The 14,690-nt window shown below is 35.6% G+C and overlaps 1 protein-coding gene across 3 annotated transcripts in view; it reads left to right on the top strand.

The window, feature by feature from the left end:
• Positions 1–14,690, top strand: part of LOC110441718 — a 42,962-nt gene that overhangs the window by 9,751 nt on the left and 18,521 nt on the right. For 2 of the 3 annotated variants that reach the window (XM_021484940.1, XM_021484939.1), the window contains exons 4-17: positions 4,806–5,030; positions 5,777–5,920; positions 6,094–6,184; positions 6,631–6,704; positions 7,018–7,173; positions 7,374–7,514; positions 8,400–8,487; positions 9,834–9,877; positions 10,122–10,262; positions 11,113–11,200; positions 12,980–13,023; positions 13,268–13,408; positions 13,617–13,704; positions 14,041–14,159. In XM_021484940.1, the coding sequence (XP_021340615.1) occupies positions 4,806–5,030; positions 5,777–5,920; positions 6,094–6,184; positions 6,631–6,704; positions 7,018–7,173; positions 7,374–7,514; positions 8,400–8,487; positions 9,834–9,877; positions 10,122–10,262; positions 11,113–11,200; positions 12,980–13,023; positions 13,268–13,408; positions 13,617–13,704; positions 14,041–14,159 (1,584 nt within the window). The remainder of the gene's footprint in view (positions 1–4,805; positions 5,031–5,776; positions 5,921–6,093; positions 6,185–6,630; positions 6,705–7,017; positions 7,174–7,373; positions 7,515–8,399; positions 8,488–9,833; positions 9,878–10,121; positions 10,263–11,112; positions 11,201–12,979; positions 13,024–13,267; positions 13,409–13,616; positions 13,705–14,040; positions 14,160–14,690) is intronic. The other variant, XM_021484941.1, reaches the window with a different exon arrangement.

Below are 14,690 nucleotides of genomic sequence, written 5' to 3'. Positions count from 1 at the left end.
TTTTTTTGGTGTCCGTTCCTTGAATTCCTTTCTTCATCATTCTTCACTGATTATATACTTGACTGAACTTATACCAATGTCATCTTTCTTAGATACCTCGACTTGTCTTTCACTTAATTCTGCTCCTCGTTCCGACATTTCTAGTTTTTAGTGTATAGTGTGATTATTAGTATGGGAAAAGATGAAACACGTGGGGAGGGGAGGGGGGAGATTTAGTGCTAGGATTTGGATATAGAATGGATGGGAGTTGGAGGGGAGGGGGGTTGGAGGTTTGAAAGAGGTGCTGGGTGTTAGAAATGTGCTGATTGATGTATGGGCTATAATTTAATAATTGAAGTATACTGCATTGTATTTATAGTGATGTGTACTGGAGTGTACGTATAGTGAAATGTACCGGTGTACCGGATTACAGGGTGTACTTCACTGAATAATAACGTGTAGTGGGATGTACCGGTGTACCGGATTACCAGGTGTACTTCACTGAATTATAACGTATAGTGAAATGTACCGGTGTACCGGATTACCGAGTGTACTTCACTGAAAAATAACGTGTAGTGGGATGTACCGGTGTACCGCATTATCCGGGTGTACTTCACTGAATAATAACGTATAGTGAAATGTACCGGTGTACCGGATTACCGGGTGTAATTCACTGAATTATAACGTGTAGTGGGATGTACCGGTGTACCGGATTATCCGGGTGTACTTCACTGAATAATAACTTACAAGGATGTGGTGGGTTGTACTAGTTAAGTGTACTGGGATGTACTTACAAGGATGTGGTGGTCTGTACTAGTTAAGTGTAACATATACAGATAAATGTGATTGGGTGTACTTACATGTACAATGAAGTGTACTGAGGTGTACTTACAGTGAAGTGCGATTGGGTGTACTTACATGTACAGTGAAGTGTACTGGGGTATACATACGGTTAAATATAATGGGGTATACTTACAGTGAAGTGAACTGGGGTATACTTACGGTTAAATATAATGGGGTATACTTACAGTGAAGTGTACTGGGGTATACATACGGTTAAATATAATGGGGTATACTTACAGCAAGGATGTGGTGGGCTGTATTAGTTAAGTGTACTGGGTGTACCGCATTATCCGGGAGTACTTCACTCAATAATAACGGATAGTGAAATGTACCGGTGTACCGGATTACAGGGAGTACTTCACTGAATAATAACTTACTAGGATGTGGTGGGTTGTACTAGTTAAGTGTAACATATACAGATAAATGTGATTGGGTGTACTTACAGTGAAGTGCGATTGGGTGTACTTACAGTGAAGTGTGATTGGGCGTGAATATTTCCGAAGTGTACTTACATGTACAGTGAAGTGTACTGGGGTATACTTACGGTTAAATATACAGGGGTATACTTACAGTGAAGTGTACTGGGGTATACATACGGTTAAATATAATGGGGTATACTTACAGTGAAGTATACTGGGGTAAAGTTACGGTTAAATATAAAGGGGTATACTTACAGTGAAGTATACTGGGGTAAAGTTACGGTTAAATATAAAGGGGTATACTTACAGTGAAGTATACTGGGGTAAAGTTACGGTTAAATATAAAGGGGTATACTTACAGTGAAGTGAACTGGGGTATACTTACGGTTAAACATAATGGGATGTAATTCCGGTTAAATATAATGGGGTATACTTACAGTGAAGGGTACTGGGGTATACTTACGGTTAAACATAATGGGATGTAATTCCGGTTAAATATAATGGGGTATACTTACAGTGAAGGGTACTGGGGTATACTTACGGTTAAACATAATGGGATGTAATTCCGGTTAAATATAATGGGGTATACTTACAGTGAAGGGTACTGGGGTATACTTACGGTTAAATATACAGGGGTATACTTACAGTGAAGGGTACTGGGGTATACTTACGGTTAAACATAATGGGGAATACTTACAGTGAAGTGAACTGGGGTATACTTACGGTTAAACATAATGGGGAATACTTACAGTGAAGTGTACTGGGGTATACATACGGTTAAATATAATGGGGTATAATTACAGTCAAGTGTACTGGGTATACCTACGGTTAAATATAGAGGGGTATTGTGGTGGGCTGTACTAGGTAAGTGTACTGGGATGTCCTTACAAGGATGTGGTGGGTTGTACTAGTTAAGTGTAACATATACAGTTAAATGTAATCGGGTGTACTTACATGTACAGTGAAGTGTACTGGGGTATACTTGCGGTTAAATATAAAGGGGTATACTTACAGTGAAGTGAACTGGGGTATACTTACGGTTAAACATAATGGGGAATACTTACAGTGAAGTGTGATTGGGCGTGAATATTTCTGAGGTGTACTTACATGTACAGTGAAGTGTACTGGGGTATACTTGCGGTTAAATATAAAGGGGTATACTTACAGTGAAGTGAACTGGGGTATACTTACGGTTAAACATAATGGGGAATACTTACAGTGAAGTGAACTGGGGTATACTTACGGTTAAATATACAGGGGTATACTTACAGTGAAGTGTACTGGGGTATACTTACGGTTAAACATAATGGGGAATACTTACAGTGAAGTGTGATTGGGCGTGAAGATTTCTGAGTTGTACTTACAAGAACAATGAAGGGTACTGATGTGTACTTACAGTGAAGTGCGATTGGGTGTACTTACAGTGAAGTGCGATTGGGTGGATGTGGTGGGCTGTATTAGTTAAGTGTACTGGGATGTCCTTACAAGGATGTGGTGGGCTTTACTAGTTAAGTGTACTGGGATTTACTTACAAGGATGTGGTGGACTGTACTAGTTAAGTGTAACATATACAGTTAAATGTGATTGGGTGTACTTACATGTACAGTTAAATGTACTTGGGTGTACTCACAATGAAGTGTATATGGAGTGTAGTTACATGTACAATTAAATTACTTGGGTGTACTTACATGTACAGTGAAGTGTTCTTGGGTAAACTTACTTGTGCAGTTAAGTGTACTTGGGTGTACTTACGTTAAGTATGAGTGGGTGTACTTACATGTACAATGAAGAATGAGTGGGTGTACTTACATGTACAATGAAGAATGAGTGGGTGTACTTACATGTACAGTGAAGAATGAGTTGTTGTACTTACATGTACAATGAAGAATGAGTGGGTGTACTTACATGTACAGTGAAGTGTACTGATGTGTACTTACAGTGAAGTGTGATTGGGCGTGAAGATTTCTGAGTTGTACTTACAAGAACAATGAAGTGTACTGATGTGTACTTACAGTGAAGTGTGATTGGGTGTACTTACAGTGAAGTGTGATTGGGCGTGAAGATTTCTGAGTTGTACTTACAAGAACAATGAAGTGTACTGATGTGTACTTACAGTGAAGTGTGATTGGGCGTGAATATTTCTGAGGTGTACTTACATGTACAATGAAGTGTACTGATGTGTACTTACAGTGAAGTGTGATTGGGCGTGAATATTTCCGAAGTGTACTTACATGTACAATGAAGTGTACTGATGTGTACTTACAGTGAGGTATACTGGAGTATACCTACATAGAAACACAGATGTTATACTGACTGAAGGTCAAAACTCCACTGCTGTCAGCTCAATACGATTTGAACAAATTCTGTTTGAGGTGTACTTTTGGATATTAACAGTGAAGTGTCTTTGGATGTGCTAACGATGAAGTGGACTAGGGTATACTTACAGTTAAATATAATGGGGTATACTTACAGTGAAGTGTACTGGGGTAAACTTACGGTTAAATATAAAGGGGTATACTTACAGTGAAGTGTACTGGGTATACTTACGGTTAAATATAAAGGGGATATTTACAGTGAAGTGTACTGGGGTATACTTACGGTTAAACATAATGGGGAATACTTACAGTGAAGTGTACTGGGGTAAACTTACGGTTAAATATAAAGGGGAATACTTACAGTGAAGTGTACTGGGGTATACTTACGGTTAAATATAAAGGGGATATTTACAGTGAAGTGTACTGGGGTAAACTTACGGATAAATATAAAGGGGAATCCTTACAGTGAAGTGTACTGTGGTATACTTGCGGTTAAATATAAGGGGGTATACTTACAGGGAAGTGTACTGGGGTATGCTTACGGTTAAACATAATGGGGAATTCTTTCAGTGAAGTGTATTGGGGTATACTTACGGATAAATATAAAGGGGAATACTTGCAGTGAAGTGTACTGGGGTATGCTTACGGTTAAACATAATGGGGAATTCTTTCAGTGAAGTGTATTGGGGTAAACTTACGGATAAATATAATGGGGTATAATTATAGTGAAGTGTACTGGGGTAAATTTGCGGTTAAATATAAAGGGGTATACTTACAGTGAAGTGTACTGGGGTGTAATTACGGTTAGATATAATGGGGTATAATTACAGTCAAGTGTACTGGGTATACTTACGGTTAAATATAGAGGGGTATACTTACAGTGAACTGTATTAGGGTATAATTACGGTTAAATATAGAGGGGTATACTTACAGTGAAGTGTACTGGGGTATACTTACAGTTTAATATAATGGGGTATACTTACAGTGAAGTGTCTTCGGATATACTAACGATGACGTGTATTGTGGTGTACTGACGGTTAAACATAATGGGATGTAATTACGGTTAAATATAATGGGGTATACTTACAGTGAACTGCATTAGGGTATATTTACGGTTACATATAATGTGGTATAATTACAGTGAAGTGTACTGTGTTATACTTACGGTTAAATATAATGGGGTATACTTACAGTGAAGTGTACATATCTTATATTGCAACATAAAGCTGGTACAAATGATAATTTTCAGGACCCAAAAGCGGCATGTTTGGAATTAAAGGTGTGCACTAATACAGAGAAGGACATTAGTAATGAAGTTACAAAGGGACTGGAAATTAAAGACGAATTCAGCAATGAAATTCCGGAAGATTCAGAGATGGAATATATGATAAATTATGAGTTAGGGAATGTCATTCCACAGTTGTTACACCCTTACAATGGCAGGAAAGGCAAGCCGGTCAACATGAAACCAAAGGTAAACTTCCTGAATTCTACCATACTTATCTAAAACCTCTCTCTGAAGGTGGTGTGATGTAACTGAGGTATATTTCACAATGATATGTTCAGTCTTCCTAAACACAGAGCTACCATTGTGACATGTACCTCAGACTGACACTATTCAACCCAGAGGGAAAAGCTACCCTGATGTGACGGTAATGTGGTTGTTATAGCTATAATACCTAGCTGCAAGTTCATTAGTACACTACATTTTTAATTGACACCCCTAATCCAAAACATGTTTAACAGTTTGATAAAAAGAAACACTGTTTGTGCGTTACGACGCACACAGCTAGGCAGGCATGTTGTTGTGCTCAGCTTTAGCCTCTTCCTCTTCTCTTCGTTAACCTCCTTTTTTAAATACTTTAACCAATTTCCCATTCTTATGTATATGAAAGGATGATAGTAATATTATTAAACCTGTAACTAATTCCACAACTTCTGGTGCAATTTAGAGAACACATATAATTTAATGCAGGTAAAAATATCTATAGACTCAGCCTCAGCTTCAGTAAGAGAATTGTCATATCAACAGTTCACATTAAATGTATCACAATATTATTATTAACAAATAAAAAGTGGTGAAACTATGTTTTGAAACCAGTGTAAATACAGTTAAGATTTAAAACTTTGTGTCAAATATAAGGTGAAAATTAATATGCACGTTGATAAACTGTTATTACATTGAGTTCCAAAATAATTGTGTTAACTCTACTTAAACAGCTTGCCAGTAACGAGACCTGTGAGATTTGCGAGTTCCTCATCCAGATCTTGGACGCTTACATAGCAACCAACCAAACCGAGGCAGCCATCAATAATACCATCATGCAAATCTGCGCGGGTCTTCCAGCTGAACTGTCAAATTTTGTAAGTCATCAATTCCTAAACGGGGACAGTGGACACTGAACAGCATACTTCGACCATGTACACATTTGTTAAGTTTATATAGTATTAGAGGTTTACGATTTGTGTTAAATGCATTAAATAAGCCTTTGTTTACGTCAAGTGATTTAATATTATTTTCTGTGTTTCATCAACAGTGCAAGTCGCTTGCCCCTGCCATATTGAACATCTTGGAGAAAGGAGTTGATCCAGAGAAGGGATGTATGGCCATAAAGGTTTGCCAATCAAGTAAGAAATTTCTCCATAACAGATGTTTTGGGATATTTTAATAAATATTAGTATATAAACGAAAGCAAAATGAAGTAAATACAACATGACAAGCTAGTAAGACATTAAAGACATTCTTCTTGCAATGCCAACACATCCCAAATCCAGACCATTACTGGAACTAAATTATGAGATTATGATAAAAAAATAAGATATTCTCTGATATTTCAAAATGCTCAATATAAGTACTGAACTGTTTCCAGCAATCCAGGTGGCATTCGTAGGAAATACAGTATGCATATTTTCTAAATATAATGGACTCTATTAGATTCATTAATTTGTTCGTATATATATATATATATGATTTCATTAAGCTAAACTTGATACTTTGATATCCATAAACCATAAGATAGGGTTTTCTCAGCTTTATTGTATCACTTTACAAAGTTTTCCATTTGACCATGCAGCTGATGGAATAGTAAACATCCGAAGCTTGACCTGTGACCTTTGTCAGTCATCCATGAAGGAGGCCCTTGGGAAGGTAAATACATAATGTCCACATGGTTCACATAAATAGCATGCCTTTTGTGTTGTTGAGCCTCTGGTTCATCTGTTTGTCTTTTCCTTCGTGTTATGGAGTCCTTCGTTCCCTTTTGTAAGGTGTCGTTGGTTTTTGTGTCTTGCTTTTTTTATTGAGGGCATATTGGTTGTATTATTTTATAAGTTGATAGCTGAAAAGGTTCTTATGTATGACTTGAATTTTTCAAAGTTAAAATGTTTGATCCCATTATATTTCCTTCTAGTGGTGATATTATTTTCAATATTTAGCGATTCTTACCTGAATTATTTGACAGATGGGTGAGAAGGTGTGTCTCGAGATCCGAGGCGTGTGTGACGGTAAGAAGGCTGGATCTAATACTCACAAAGAGCCAGTGATGTACGAAGAGACGGCGGAGTTGTTTGAAGGAAAGATGGAAACCATCCCGAACGAGGAAGATGAGAGTATTCAGGTATACATACGCTTTGTTGGAAGACTGAAATAAAGTAATGCGGTGAAAAAGTTTGAGAATGAAAAGTTGTGTTTTATTATATTGGGAAATACATAGTATCAAAATAAACAAAATTCATTAAAATAGAATTAATGGGTCGAGTTGGAAAGGACATTCAATCATGCATGGCTTATATGTATTTGTTCTTTCTTATATATCAGGCTAATCCACTGGAATGTGAGCTTTGTAAAATACTCGTGATTGAACTCAACAAGGTCATTGTAACCAATCAGACTGACGAGGTCATCAATGCCACCGTGTACAACCTATGCTCGGACGCACCTGGCGCTCTGACAAACTTTGTAAGTCAAATATTCTATTGCTTTGGCCTCCTCAAATGCATCTTGTGTGTGTGGGAAGTTGAAGCTGTTTACGTTTGTTTCAAACCTATAATGATGGTCATTTAATTGATAGCAGATAAGGAATTGTGTGTCATTTTTCTGTACTTCTATAACGATATTGTGAAACTGTTTATCTATATACTATCATTGTACATATTAAACGCTTTGCAACATTTCAAGACTCCCCTTTTCAAGCTATGACTGAAAGACCGAATTGTATTGTTTCCATGTACAACGATATGACGAAAGTATAAACTTTATTAGTCGCTCGACTGTTGGGAATTTTACATATCGATAGAGAATCAGTACACACTGTAGCGAATAGGTTACTGGTTTGGTGTAGATTTAGCCCTTCTCCCGTTTAGATCAATAGTAGGTCATACATATGCATTAACTGATGCCCCCCTCGTCTCTGTTCATGTTTTGAGGTTATTTTGACTGCGTCTCTGATTTGTATCGCTTTGTATGTTATTCCCTTTCAACTATTTAAGCATTGTCGCAATCGATGATGTGATTTTCGGTTTTACCGTGATCTGTTTATGCCGATTTAATGTACACAGTGCCAGATGTCTTCGGTGTGTTTCTAGTTAAGTTGGTGTTGTTTGACCCACTATTGATTTAAATGGGAGAGAAGGGGGTAGATAGGCAAAACTCCCTGTAGGCAAGTGTCATTTAAAGCGTGCAATACATTGTTTGTGTATGAAATAAAATTTGACATTATATATTTCCGAACTGATGAATCCTGTTGTAAATTTCATACGTTTAGTTGTATGATTGTTACACCAGTACCATGTGGCCTGTCACCTACCGTTTACTTACAGTGTTTCACCTACCGTTTACTTACAGTGTTTCACCTACGCCCCACAAGTTGTCAAATTACTGGAGAACGGCTTCGATAGCTCAATCGTCTGCAAATTGATTCGAGCATGTAGTGGTATGTATCATATTCACCATTCTTACACCAGTCAGGTAAAGACGTCTTCTATTGTAAACAATTCGACATGCCTGTTTTACCCATCTTAAGTAACAATTCTACATGTCTGTTTTACCCATCTTAAGTCACAATTCTACATGTCTGTTTTAGCCATCTATAGTAACAATTCTACATGTCTGCTTTAACCCATCTTAAGAAACAATTCTACATGTCTTAAAGCGTGCAATACATTGTTTGTGTATGAAATCTGTTTTACCTATCTTAAGTGAATTATTCTGACTACGGTAAAGGGTATACAACATAACCTGTCACATCTTAACGTGAAGTTAATATTATGCTGTAAAATCAGCTTGTGCTGGTAATCATGTAAAAGATAGGCTGCTAGTGACGTTGACAATGTAATTTGATACTATTAATGCTTCCCTGTTTCGGAATTTGTTTATTTTTGTTCCTAGTCTAGGTGAATGGCGCTAACTACGTTAAATGATATAGAATATAATGTGTCACATCTGAATGTAAATTATATAAACCTTCACTAACGATAGGGCTAGTGCTGTAAATCATGTAAAAGATATTCTGTTTGTGTCTGAAATCATGCAAGATATAATCTGTTAGTTCTGTAAATCGTGTAAAATATGATCTGCTAGAAACGTTTATAATGTAAAATATGATCTGCTAGACACGTTTATAATGTAAAATATGATCTGCTAGAAACGTTTATAATGTAAAATATAATCTGCTAGTACCGTGAATAATGTAAAATATAATCTGCTAGAAACGTTATAATGTAAAATATAATCTGCTAGAAACGTTTATAATGTAAAAAATAATCTACTAGTACCGTGAATAATGTAAAATATGATCTGCTAGAAACGTTTATAATGCTAAAGATGTAAAAGTACTAGTATTGTGCTGGTGCCTAAAATCATGTCAAATATAATCTGTTAGTGAAATTAGTCATGTTTAAATATGAAATGCTATTGTCACGAATCATGTAAAATATACTGCTAATTTGGTCAAACGGCTTCTCAGGAGTACGGCAGAGTCAACATTCTATAGTTTTATGTTTGGAGCATAGCTTTCTTGAAAGTCAAGTAAAAGTGTATTAAGTGTATGTAAAACTGAGTAGAGTGAGTGGCCCACTTAAGCATACATGTAAATAGAGATTGTATAAACTACTAGTATAAAATCGATAATTAAGGATACATTCATCTCTTGTCGAAATTATAAAATACATTATATCTTGTGTGAAAAATGGAATGTGTTTTTCGCTGGTCTAAAAAATAAGACCTTATTTAGATAAATAGCATTTTGAATACACAATTGATATTTTCTTTTTGTTCTAGCCACTTTTTCAACCGAAGAGCAAGACGAGCCTGAGAATATCGAGGTTAGCAACAATGTTCAAATTGATACTCCCCTGAATAAATCTCACTTCACTGTATATATAATATATATAGCGTGTCATTGAGCAATATACTTACACTATTAACTCAAGTCTATCAAGCTGTATAAATGGGTACACAAAGCTGAAACGTTATCTTTTATTATTTACAATAAATGTCACAGAATCAAGGATGACCTCACGCTGCCACAAGGCTTCATATATGTATTTGTTCTTTCTTATATATCAGGCTAATCCACTGGAATGTGAGCTTTGTAAAATACTCGTGATTGAACTCAACAAGGTCATTGTAACCAATCAGACTGACGAGGTCATCAATGCCACCGTGTACAACCTATGCTCGGACGCACCTGGCGCTCTGACAAACTTTGTAAGTCAAAGATTCTATTGCTTTGGCCTCCCCAAATGCACCTTGTGTGTGTGGGAAGTGGAAGCTGTTTACGATTGTTTCAAACTTATAATGATGGTCATTTAATTGATAGCAGATAAGGAATTGTATGCCATTTTTCTGTACTTCTATAACGATATTGTGAAACTGTTTCTCTATACACTTTCATTGTACGTTTTGATCTATGACTGAAAGAGTGAATTGCATTGTTTGCATGTACAACGATATGACGGAAGTATAAACTTAATTTGTCGCTCGACTGCGGGGAACTTTACCTATCGATAGAGAATGAGTACACACTGTAGCGAATAGGTTACTGGTTTGGTGTAGATTTAGCCCTTCTCCCGTTTAGATCAATAGTAGGTCATACATATGCATTAACTGATGCCCCCTCGTCTCTGTTCATGTTTTGAGGTTATTTTGACTGCGTCTCTGATTTGTATCGTTTTGTATGTTATTCTCTTTCAACTATTTTAGCATTGTCGCAATTGATGATGTGATTTTCGGTTTTACCGTGATCTGTTTATGCCAATTTAATGTACACAGTGCCAGATGTCTTCGGTGTGTTTCTAGTTAAATTGGTGTTGTTTATTCTTACTTTAAGTAATATGTATGACCCACTATTGACTTAAACGGGAGAGAAGGGGGTAGATAGGCAAAACTCCTTGTAGGCAAGTGTCATTTAAAGCGTGCAATACATTGTTTGTGTATGAAGTAAAATTTTGACATTATATATTTCCGAACTGATGAATCATGTTGAAAATTTCATACGTTTAGTTGTATGATTGTTACACCAGTACCATGTGGCCTGTCACCTACCGTTTACTTACAGTGTTTCACCTACGCCCCACAAGTTGTCAAGTTACTGGAGAACGGCTTCGATAGCTCAATCGTCTGCAAATTGATTCGAGCATGTAGTGGTATGTATCATATTCACCATTCTTACAATAGTCAGGTAAAGACGTCTTCTATTGTAAACAATTCTACATGTCTGTTTTACCCATCTTAAGTAACAATTCTACATGTTTGTTTTACCCATGTTAAGTAACAATTCTACATGTCTGTTTTACCCATCTTAAGTAACAATTCTACATCTCTGTTTTACGCATCTTAAGTAACAATTCTACACGTCTGTTTTACCCATCTATAGTAACAATTCTGCATGTCTGCTTTTACCCATGTTAAGTAACAATTCTTCATATGTCTGTTTTACCCATCTTAGTTATCAATTATACATGTCTGATTTACCCATCTTAAGTTACAATTCTACGTGTCTGTTTTACCCATTTTAAGTAACAGTTCTACATGTCTGTTTTACCCATCTTAAGTAACAATTCCACATGTCTGTTTTACCCATGTCAAATAACAATTCTACATGTCTGTTTTACCCATCTTAAGTAACAATTCTACATGTCTGTTTTACCTATCTTAAGTGAATTATTCTGACTACGGTAAAGGGTATACAACATAACGTGTCACATCTTAACGTGAAGTTAATATTATGCTGTAAAATCAGCTTGTGCCGTTAATCATGTAAAAGATAATCTGCTAGTGACGTTGACAATGTAATTTGATACTATTAATGCTTCACTGATTCGGAATCTTTACGAATATAATCAGCATTTATTTGTTTATTTTTGTTCCTAGTCTAGGTGAATGTCGCTAACTACGTTAAATGATATAGAATATAATGTGTCACATCTGAATGTAAATTACATAAACCTTCACTAACGATAGGGCTAGTGCTGTAAATCATGTAAAAGATATTCTGTTTGTGTTTGAAATCATGCAAGATATAATCTGTTAGTTCTGTAAATCGTGTAAATTATGATCTGCTAGAAACGTTTATAATGTAAAATATGATCTGCTAGAAACGTTTATAATGTAGAATATAATCTGCTAGAAACGTGTATAATGTAAAATATAATCTGCTAGAAACGTTTATAATGTAAAATATAATCTGCTAGTACCGTGAATAATGTAAAATATAATCTGCTAGAAACGTTTATAATGTAAAATATAATCTGCTAGAAACGTTAATAATGTAAAATATAATCTGCTAGAAACGTTTATAATGTAAAATATAATCTGCTTGTAACGTGAATAATGTAAAATATAATCTGCTAGAAACGTTTATAATGTAAAATATAATCTGCTAGAAACGTTTATAATGTAAAAAATAATCTACTAGTACCGTGAATAATGTAAAAGATGATCTGCTAGGAACGTTTATAATGCTAAAGATGTAAAAGTACTAGTATTGTGCTGGTGCCTGAAATCATGTCAAATATAATCTGTTAGTGAAATGAGTCATGTTTAAATATGAAATGCTATTGTCACGAATCATGTAAAATATACTGCTTATTTGGTCAAACGGCTTCTCTGGAGTACGGCAGAGTCAACATTCTATAGTTTTATGTTTGGAGCATAGCTTTTTTGAAAGTCAAGTAAAAGTGTATTAGGTGTATGTAAAACTGAGTAGAGTGAGTGGCCCACTTAAGCATACATGTAAATAGAGATTGTATAAACTACTAGTATAAAATCGATAATTAAGGATACATTCATCTCTTGTCGAAATTATAAAATACATTATATCTTGTGTGAAAAATGGAATGTGTTTTTCGCTGGTCTAAAAAAAAAGACCTTATTTAGATAAATAACATTTTGAATACACAATTGATATTTTCTTTTTGTTCTAGCCACTTTTTCAACCGAAGAGCAAGACGAGCCTGAGAATATCGAGGTTAGCAACAATGTTCAAATTGATACTCCCCTGAATAAATCTCACTACACTGTATATATAATATATATAGCGTGTCATTGAGCAATATACTTACACTATTAACTCAAGTCTATCAAGCTGTATAAATGGGTACACAAAGCTGAAACGTTATCTTTTATTATTTACAATAAATGTCACAGAATCAAGGATGATATCACGCTGTCACAAGGCTTCATATATGTATTTTCTCACTTTCACTGATCAGGCCGGTACACTGGAATGTGAATTGTGCAAAGCACTGGTAGATGAACTGGACCAGGTCCTAGTCAATAACCGTTCTGAAGAGGTCATCAACTCCACTATTTACCAGCTATGTGGGGAGGTACCGGGTGCCTTAAAAAACTATGTAAGTCAGAAACTCTGCGACTTTTACCTTCTGTACGTGTTAAGACTGAAACCCATGTTTTCTTGATCATTTTTCCCTTGTCATTTATATTTTAGGAGAGGGATTCTGTAGTTGATGTGTTGATCATGACATTTGTATTCCTTCTAATCTGTTGCATTATTTGTGTATTTATTACAAAGATTATAACTCGTGACCTGCTTTATTACAGTGCATGACTTACGCTCCACGGATTGTCCAGCTACTGGAGACTGGATTTGACCCCTCGAGTGTCTGCACACTACTGCGAGCCTGTAGTGGTTTGTACCTGCCATTCTTTACAGCTCAATACACCTCTCTAAATCCTACTTTTATATATGATTCGAGATATTCATTTGAGATTGAAATTATTAGAAGAAAAGTATGTTATAAGAAATATTATAAGAACACATTTATATTATTTTACAAAAAAAAATGGTTCTTTCTATAAAAAGATGACGGTATTGCTAGTGCTGCAAGACATATCTTATTTGTAGTAGTACTAGACCATGCTCAAGTCCAATGCCTTTTCGGGGTGAGGCATTTGATTCAAGCAACAATGAAGTCCATTTGTGATTGAACTTGGACAATTATGGTCTATTTGATGTACCTTGCAGGAACATTTACTCCTGTCGAAGAAGAGGGTCTCGAACTCGAACCTTACGTAACTCATGAAAAAGAAAGCTTAACGGACTTTATTAAAGATGTCCTTCCTAACGAAGTCAGTAATCCAGAGGTAAGTAATCTTTGTTATATACAACAGTTACATTGTTATATACAACAGTTACATTATTATATAAAACAGTTACATTGTTAACATTGTTATATACAACAGTTACATTGTTATATATTACATTGTTATATACAACAGTTAAATTGCTATATATCATAGTAACATTGTTATATACAAAAGTTACATCGTTATATACAATTGTAAAATTGATGGCAACAATTAAGCTTGAGGTCTCATGTACTTAGTCAACATCAACCTTCAAGAGCAACATCAGCCTGATATACATATATATCACGTTATGCCTGGTGTATAACTTATATCTACAACATCGATCTTACAGGACAATCTACATATATATCACATAATGCCTGGTGTATAAATTATATCTACAACATCGGTCTTACCGGACGATATACATATATATCACGTAATGTCTGGTGTATAACTTATATCTACAACATCGGTCCTACAGGACGATATACATATATATCACGTAATGCCTGGTGTATAACTTATATCTACAACATCGGTCTT

Source organism: Mizuhopecten yessoensis, unplaced genomic scaffold (assembly GCF_002113885.1).
Source record: "Mizuhopecten yessoensis strain PY_sf001 unplaced genomic scaffold, ASM211388v2 scaffold716105, whole genome shotgun sequence".
In the NCBI taxonomy this organism is placed as follows: Eukaryota; Metazoa; Mollusca; class Bivalvia; order Pectinida; family Pectinidae; genus Mizuhopecten; species Mizuhopecten yessoensis.
The sequence above is the reverse complement of the archived record's forward strand: the minus strand, read 5'-3'. Positions and strand labels throughout refer to the sequence as shown.